The sequence below is a fragment of the Aquarana catesbeiana genome, linkage group LG09 (genome assembly GCF_042186555.1).
Source record: "Aquarana catesbeiana isolate 2022-GZ linkage group LG09, ASM4218655v1, whole genome shotgun sequence".
Lineage (NCBI taxonomy): Eukaryota > Metazoa > Chordata > Amphibia > Anura > Ranidae > Aquarana > Aquarana catesbeiana.
Genome location: NC_133332.1, coordinates 37,315,183 through 37,324,871, shown reverse-complemented (window position 1 = coordinate 37,324,871; position 9,689 = coordinate 37,315,183). Strand labels below are relative to the sequence as shown.

The 9,689-nt window shown below is 40.8% G+C and overlaps 1 protein-coding gene across 1 annotated transcript in view; it reads left to right on the top strand.

Moving 5' to 3' along the window:
• The first annotated feature begins 526 nt into the window (after positions 1-526).
• LOC141107522 (major histocompatibility complex class I-related gene protein-like) overlaps positions 527-9,689 on the top strand; it is a 63,853-nt gene continuing 54,690 nt past the window's right edge. Inside the window, exons 1-2 of the mRNA XM_073598314.1 lie at positions 527-706; positions 5,074-5,332. Of these exons, the coding sequence (XP_073454415.1) occupies positions 650-706; positions 5,074-5,332 (316 nt within the window). The 5' untranslated portion in view covers positions 527-649. The remainder of the gene's footprint in view (positions 707-5,073; positions 5,333-9,689) is intronic.

Sequence of the window (9,689 nt, the reverse complement as noted above, 5' to 3'; positions counted from 1 at the left end):
GTTGAGAGGGGATGCGCCGCCCTCCGGTGCTTCTACTGACTCATCGCTTCCATCGATGAGACGGAGACAGGATCCGCCGGCCCCGGATGGTGACCATAGAGATTTCTGGCAGACCAGATGGTCACCGAAGACTCTATGATCGTTCGGAGGCTGGGCGCAATATTATGACATCATGCCCGGCCTCTGCATTCAAACGAATGTCGGCACCTTGGCTGGGAAGCGGTGATCGTTAATTTTTTTTTTTTACTTCAGGCTTCCCAGCCTAGGGGTGAGATGTGGGGTCTTATTGACCCCATATCTCACTGTAAGGAGGACCGATCATGCATATTCCTATTACAAGGGATGTTTACATTCCTTGTAATAGGAATAAAAGTGATCAAAAAATTTTTTTTTAAAGTGTCACACTAAAAAAATTAAAATAAAATTAACAATAAAACAAAAAAATGTTTTCTCATTTCCATAGAATCTGTAATTGTTGATAGTTCACCCTCTGTATTTTCCTTTCACTTTCACTTATTTGACCCACGTGTTTTCTTGTCAGCACGTTCAGCCTATCAGATCCTCCATTCCTGATCTCCGAGTTGCTGGACTGTGTAACTGTGTCACTCTGCAGAAGTCTGATCCCCCCCAACATATCACATACAGGAGGATGAAGATGATCCCCCTCATCCTGCTTATTCTGGGTTTGTCAGAAGTGCACGGTGATAAGTATGAGGATCGGTGAGTTATTTTTAATGCCAGGGTAGTTGAAGGTGTGGTACTAAAGTGCAGAGTACAGATCTGCTGTGTTTATATATATATATATATATATATATATATATATATATATATATATATATATATATATATATATATATATATATATATATATATATATATATATATATATATATGTATGTATGTATGTATGTATGTATGTATGTATGTATGTATGTATGTATGTATGTATGTATGTATGTATATGTCTGTAGACGGGCCCTATCCTCCTGCAATAGATTGCTTATCTAGAAAGAAGGTGATCACAGAGTCAGGGAACCCACAGACATAAGAATTTCATTAGATAATTAGTATGTTGGGTCTAGAAGCCACCATACGTGTTACAATCAGATTGTACAATCAATTTAAATTTACAAAAATGATCTAATAAAAATGATCTTATATAACTATAAAGAAATAAATTGCATTTTATGAAATCCTACCTTATCTATGCAATCAATCTGCATCTATTCAGGCACGTAGGAGATGGTACAGTATGATTACAATGTGTGTGTTGACCTGTGGTCTCAGTATATTGTTTACCTCCAAGTCATATAAAACAAACTACGCACACAACACAGGGGCACTGTCTTGGTGCATTCAGGGACAATGAAGTATTAGACATCTGAGATTCTGGGGACTCGAAGGACTTAAAGTATAACTAAAATCAAAATATTTTTTAGTTTTATATAGAGTGGGAGGGATTATAACATTTGTCAGTTTTTTTGCGGTCTGTGCCCCCGTTCGGGAAATTCACCCTCTCTATTTTTCCTGATTATCGATATCACTGAGAGTGAAGTGAAAGAGAATCCCAAATTTTGGGTTGTCACCAGAACAGAAATAGAGGAGAAATCTTTCAACAGAGACACTAGTTTTGGTGACAACCAGGAAATTCCTAACATTGGTGGGGTTTCCTCTCACTTATTGTTTGGCTATGGGACAGGAAGTGAAGGGAAATCAACTCAAAAACTACGCATGAAAACCACTCTGTCCAGATGTGACTGCAGCCTAAAGCTGCAATGTTTAGAAACATTTAGGGGGAGATTTACTGATTAGCTCAGTGGCGGCTGGTGCTCAAAATTTTTGGGGGAGCTCAAACAAACTGAAAAATACGCAACTAAACAAAACAAAACAAATGCAGTCACTTGTGCCCATCAATTGCAGCCATTGTCCCCATCAAATGCAGCCACTTGTGCCATCATATGCAGCCACTTGTGCCCGTCAAATGCAGCCACTTGTGCCCGTCAAATGCAGCCACGTGTGCCCATCAAATGCAGCCATGTGTGCACATCAAATGCAGCCATGTGTGCCTATTATATGCAGCCACTTGTGCCCATCAACTGCCTGCCACTTGTGCTCATAAAATGCAGCCACTTGTGCCATCATATGCAGCCACTTGTGACCATCATATGCAGCCATGTGTTCCCATCAACTGCTCGCCACTTGTGCTCATAAAATGCAGCCACTTGTGCCCATCATATGCAGCCAATTGTGCCCATCAAATGCAGCCACTTGTGCCCATCATATGCAGCCACTTGTGCCCATCATATGCAGCCACTTGTGCCCATCATATGCAGCCACTTGTGCCCATCATATGCAGCCATGTGTTCCCATCAACTGCTCGCCACTTGTGCTCATAAAATGCAGCCACTTGTGCCCATCATATGCAGCCAATTGTGCCCATCAAATGCAGCCACTTGTGCCCATCATATGCAGCCACTTGTGCCCATCATATGCAGCCACTTGTGCCCATCATATGCAGCCACTTGTGACCATCATATGCAGCCACTTGTGACCATCATATGCAGCCACTTGTGACCATCATATGCAGCCATGTGTTCCCATCAACTGCTCGCCACTTGTGCTCATAAAATGCAGCCACTTGTGCCCATCATATGCAGCCAATTGTGCCCATCAAATGCAGCCACTTGTGCCCATCATATGCAGCCACTTGTGCCCATCATATGCAGCCACTTGTGCCCATCATATGCAGCCACATGTGCCCATCAAATGCAGCCACGTGTGCAATCAAATGCAGCCACGTGTGCCCATTATATGCAGCCACCTGTGCCCATCAAATGCAGCAATTGTGCCCATAAACTGCCCGCCACCTGTGCTCATAAAATGCAGCCACTTGTGCCATCATATGCAGCCACTTGTGCCCATCATATGCAGCCACATTAAAGGCAAACTAAGGGGACCCCTAGGCACAGTATTTAAAGGAATATTTCATTTTTATTGTTTCACTTTAAGAGCTATTAAAATCACTGCTCCTGAAAAAAACAGCCATTTTTAAAACTTTTTTTGCATTGATACATGTCCCCTGGGGCAGGACCCGGGTCCCAATACACTTTTTGTAGCAAACACTTGCATATAAGCCTTTAAAATGAGAACTTTTGATTTTTCATGTTCGTGTCCCATAGACTTTAATGGTGTTCGCACAAATTTTTTGTCTGTTCGCATGTTCTGGTGCAAACTGAACTGAGGGGGGGTGTTCGGCTCATCCCTAATAGGGTGTAACATGGTGCAAATGGAACCCCTGTAAGCCCAAACTGCCCTCTACTGTGACAGCATGCAGGGCTTCTTTAACCCTGCAGCTGCTGTCACATTTCAAATTTGCAGGGCTCCGCCCACACAGTTGTGTTGTTCATTCTCAGAGATCTGTAAATTAATAAACTACAAGTCCCATCTGCCACCATGACAGACAGGACTTGTAGTTCTCTGTGGAACACAAACATGGTGATCACCACACTCTTATGCCCTGTACACGCGATAGGATTTTCCGACAACAAAATCCATGTTTTTTTTCTGACGGATGTTGGCTCAAACTTGTCTTGCATACACACAGTCACACAAATCTTGTCGGAAATTCCAAACGTCAAGAATGCGGTTACATACAACACATACGACGAGCCCAGAAAATTGAAGTTCAATAGCCAGTGCAGCTCTTCTGCTTGATTCTGAGCATGCATGGAACTTTGTGCATCAGAATTGTGTACACACGATCGGAATTTCCGACAACGGATTTTGTTTCGGAAAATTTGAGATCCAGATCTCAAATTTTGTGTGTCAAATATTACGATGGAAAATGTCCGATGGAGCCTAGACACGGTCGGAATTTCCGTCAACAAGCTCCTATCGAACATTTTCCGTTGGAAAATCCGACCGTGTGTACGGGGCATTAGTCTTTTCACATGTCCGCCAACTCTTCAACTGAAAGCCCATATCTCAATACAGACCAAGAACTGGTGGAACAGTCTGCAGGAGCCTGACACTGCATCCAACATCCACTGGCCACAATGCTTTGCAGGCTGATTTAAAAAAAAATTATAAATGAACACTTTTTTTCCTGGAAATACACATGCATTTATTATTTTTTGTAAAAAGTGGACTTGGTCTTTAACCACTTATCTACCGAGGCAATTTTTGCACCCGTATTAAAATCTGTGTTTTGTTTTTTGCTGGAAATTACTTTAAACTTCAAAAGTGTATATATTTTTTAAAACAAAGACCCTGGAGAATAAAATAGTGGCAGTTGCAATTTTTTAATGTTGCACAATATTTGCACATCCATTTATCAAACGCATATCAAAATACACAAAAATGTTAGTGCAAACAACCAGAAAACAATATTATACTTAGTTTTTGGGTAAAATGGGGTTAAATCAAGTAAATAGATACCAAACATGTCAAGTCTTAGAATTATGCATAACTATGTAATCGCAAAAAAATACAGTACCCAAAATTCTCCATAGGCAATGCGTTAAAAGCCTTTACAGGTTATAAGTTTGGAGTTAACCATGAATTATGGCCCTAGAATAATTGCTCTCACTATAATGTTACAGCAATCCCTTATATGTTGGCACAATTTATGTTTACATATACATACGCACCCTATGCTGCTTGTTAAATTTGGGGGGGGGGTGTACGAGGGGGGGGGTTAATTATTTTTATTTATTGTTATATAATTATTTTTTTTACACTTTTAAAATGTTTTTCTTTATTTAAACTTTATTGCTGGGTGGGGAAGGGCACACCTTCAGAGGCCCATAAAAGTGATCGGGTGGCTCTAGAGAGGACTCTGAAAGTCCTTTTTTGGCTGTAAAAAGGTGCAACTGTAGCGACAGTTGGGAGCCTAATTTAACCCCTAGTATACTGCACTGTTTATATCTATAGGTTGGTAGACAATCTGCCCTCAAACATAAAGAAATATTCAACTATATTTATCTGATGTTCCTCATACAGTTCTTGTTACCAGAAGCAGACAGTCTCACTGTGCTTTGATAACTCTGAAATACTCTGTATTTCTTTTCAGATGGCCACATTCTGCGGTACTATTATTCAGGGTTCTCAGAGACAGGTTCAGGTCTGCCTGAATTCTCTGTTGTTGCATTTATGGATGATAAGAAGATACACTGGTACAACAGTGACACTGGACAGGTCCATCCTGTGCCTCTTTGGATGGAAAAAGCAGGACCAGTGTATTGGGACCGACAGCTACGTAAAGCAAAATACTATCAGCCTGAATTCAGGAACAATGTGAGGGTGGGAATGAGACGCTTCAATCAGACTGAAGGTGAGTCTCTCTATGCACATCCACATGTCTATAAAAAAAAACATCTTTCCTTTATTTCAAATCAGCACAGAATACAAGATAAATCTCTGCTGTACTTCTCACTGTACTCTGTTTTTTGTCAGAATTCTCTTGCTTTAGACTTGTTTGGTGTGAGGAAGGCGTGTAGATAAGGGGGGGATATGGGGGTCCAAACCTCTCCCCAGAGCATCCTGTCTGGCTGTTGTTTTAAGGCACTGGAGTTGCACTTCCAGGTCTTCTGTGTCTCTCAGTCACCGACAGGACTTTGCAGTAGATAAAGGAGAGATGAAAACTTTGATTTGCTGCCGGCTTTGACTCCGCCCACCAGCAAATGACATTTAGAGGACAGTGTGGGATCTGGCAGATGATTAGTGGAACTTACAGGAGGCAGAAAGAGCTGTGGAGGCCACAGGGAAAGAAATAACATTCCATGTGGATGAATTATGCAGAAGGTGGTAAGCTACGTTCCCCTGAGACTCTTTGTTGGTTTAGTGCCACTGTTGCTGACTCATGTTTTTACTGATCATTATGGACTTTTTCATTATTTGGCCTCATGGACATAGATATATGAAATAGGGGTTACACTGTGCTTAAGGCTGGGTTCACACTTGTGCGAGGTGGGAACCTGCATCGCACCCGACTCACACGACAGTTCACACTGCCATATGCGAACTGCTGGGGGTGTCAATACATTGTTAATGACACCCCATTTCAGCTCGCATATTTCACTGCAAACTGTCAGTTCGGACATGAATTGGATTACATAGGTATGAACACCCATGTGATCCGATTCTGGTGCGGACCAAAAAAAGGGTCCTGTGCAAGTTTAGTCTGAATGTGATGCGATTTCAGCCATATTATCTGTACGGCTGAAATCGCATCGCATGGACATCGCATGTGATGTGCACTGCAGTGAGGCAAATCACATGCGATATCGCTCAGCGCACTAGTGTGAACCGACCCTAAAGTAGAGATTTTTATATGCCTAAAACATTAGCTGCTGGACATATGAGCCATGTATGATGTATTTATGGCCAATGCCCATGAAGCCCAGGTGCGGTACTTTAGTTCTTCTTTAAAGAGCTTCTTTATATAAATTCTCCAATTGTATTAAGCCTAATTCATTGATGTACCAAATTACTACTACTGTTAGGAAGTCAATAGATGTTTTGTGCTTACCAGAAACGGACTTGCGACTTACACATTACTTCAGATATGTATACACAGTGTATACCAAGGTTACAATACACTGTTACTTAAAATGGGTTTAAAGCACACCTGCTGTTTTTAAGTGGTTAAGAGAATTGCTATTGGCATCCACCAAAGAAACATTAAGCAACTGTCAGGAAATTGCATCATTACTTTATTTTCTAAGACATTATACCTTCAATTTTAGTAGAAGAGGGAAGGTCTGGACAGCCGCACTCCAATAAAAACGCCTTTATTAATAGCAAACATGTGTGGTTGAGTGTAACGACACATATGTGTATTCAGGTGAATTAACTTAAAGTGAACCTGAAAAATGAAATAATTCATGTTATATACTGTAACTATAAGTGCTGGATGAATGTGCATGTATAGTGCTATCAAAAAAATTGTGATTATTATTGTATAATGTTACTCATTCATATACATTCAATAAATATGTCATTAAAGACATATAGATATATAAAGTGCATTTGTGTATAAAGGAAAAATATGTGTCTGTATCTATATAATTAGTGTACAATGAGACACTAAATACCTAGAATGCTACCTATATGTATATAGGTGTAAATATGAGAAATAAAAATAATTTGTATATGTATATGAAAAAATAATACATATGTGATATAAAAACATAAATAAAAATGTATCTATCAATTACAGTACATGTACAAAATGCATTATGTGCATCCGTACTCATTCATTTAGTAGCCACAAGGAGTTAAAAAATCTGATATGAAACAAATTCAAGGGTTTAAATATTTTGATATGTGTAGGGGTTAGGGTGTACATAGAATAAAGGAGTCAGACAGAGGCACCATCCCTAATAGATATGCAAGTATTTAAAAAAAAATGTAGAAAAGGGTGGGACTTTAATGGTGCCTCTGTAGAGTATGAGCAAAATAAATACAATACTGTAATTATAAACAAAATAGAAAAGTTTTATTTGCCTGCCATAGGCAGTGCCACCTTAAAGTGGAGGTCCACCCTGAAAAAAAAAAAAATTGCATAAAAATACCTAAAAAAAAAAAAAAATGGAGGAAAAAAAAAAATGTAACTTACCTGAAATGACTGTTGCTAGGCAGTCTTCCTAATCTGCCTCTTCCTACACCGCGGTGATCTTCAGTCTTCTGCTCCCCGCGTTCTCTTCTGGGGAATGGGGCGTGGTGTGTTATGGGAACTGTGTGTATTCCACAACACATCGTGTCCCATTCACAAAGCGCCACGCCGCTCACGTGTGCGCAGTAGGAAACTGGCAGTGAAGCCGCAAGGCTCCACTGCCTGTTTCCCTTAATTAGGATGGCGGTGCCGGGACCCGAAAGCCGAGGGACGGGTCGGCCTCGGGCGGCCAACATCGCGGGCACCCAGGACAGGTAAGTCTACTTATTTAAAGTCAGCAGCTACAGTGTTTGTAGCTGCTGACTTTAAAAAAAAAAATTTTCTGGCTGGAATCCCGCTTTAAAATTCATATCAATTAAAGACAAGATACAGTTTACTGTTTCTTAAATTCAGGGTGTGCAGATCCCAAAGGTATCAATAGGTATGGCCTACGTGTTTTGCGGGCAATCCCGCTTCGTCAGAGCCTTAAAGAGATAGCACAGAGGAATATCATATAATAACATATACATAGTATGAAAAACAGTAACACATGAGCTTCGAGGTAGTTTACATGGTTGTAAAGAAAGAAAAAGCAACCACAATGATAAAAAGTCTATACATACCAATAACTTTGTTCATACATATTTACTTTAAAATCATGATGATTCAAATAGTTATAATTAAATTTAAAACATAACATGATAAACCATTTGAAAAAGGCAGTTCAGTTACATATATATTTTTCTGCATGCGTAGCGGTGTTCCACACATGAGTGTAAGGTGGGAGGGAGGATAGAGAACAAACAGATAAGTAGCAAATGGGCCTCATAGGGTATCTAAATATTGCAATCAATTTATTTATAGTGTATGCATTGCAATGTTATAGAATTGGCTTACCTGTAAACTGTATTGATAGAGCAACGGTTCAAAGGGGACGTTGAGCCTGGGCAGCCCGTGGGGATGCTCCACCCAAACACTCCCCGGGGGAGAAAATCAAGGCGGGCCCCTGTGTATGGATGGTCAGATTGTAAGTATAGAGGAAAGGGAAATGAAAGAAAAGGTAGAGTAGGAGGGGATAAAATGGGGCATGTTCATACCTGCTTACCAGATAAATATGCTAGTAATTATGTAGGCTTCATTGAGAATAGGGCACCAAAAGATAAATGGAAATGTTCTAAGGTGTATGAGGCTCTCCTCAGCGTAATGTTTATAGTTGGTACAGTGTGTGTAGATGAAGACTACACATGGAGAGCGTCCAGAAGTGGAGATAGGATAACATCCATAACTATAGAAAGAAAGTGGCAAAAGAAAAAAAGATCCTATCCTCAGAGGGGGAAAAAAATTATAAAAGAGAAAAGGTGGTGGGGGCTATATTTATCCTGTACCCTGCTGTGGTTTGTACTTTTGTTACTTTGCACAATAAAAGGTGTTTTTATTGGAGTGCGGCTGTCCAGACCTTCCCTCTTCTAATTGCTATATGCTTACCCTGCACCTGCTGCTTCCACCTTGAGGAGAGTGCCATTTCCACACATCCACCTGGAGCCAGGGCCGATCCTAGGGTCACAGACGCCTGGGTGCAGAAATATTTCTGGCGCCCCCATGTGGGCGTGGTCATCTTACCAACACCTCCCCTTTACAAATGTTTCTATGGCAACGACTCAAACACAGAGATGTTCCCCTAAGAAGTCTTCGTTACCCTGGGATCCTCCCATGATCTTTATCAATAAAGAAAATACAGGAAGAGTGTAATGAGACCTGGAGGGGAGTCTCTCTGATGCACACAGAGAGGGCTTCTGTTAGAGAATCTGTTAGAAAGAGCCCCCAGGCATACTACAGGAGACGGTCAGAGACTGCAGACATACTACAGGAGACGGTCAGAGACTGCAGACATGTTACAAGAGATGGTCAGAGGCTGAACATATGATACAAGAGATGGTCAGAGACTGCAGACATGTTACAAGAGATGATCAGAGACTGCATTTCCTATGGACGTTAGTAAATAATGGCCGATCTGCCCTCACCTGACCCAGCAATA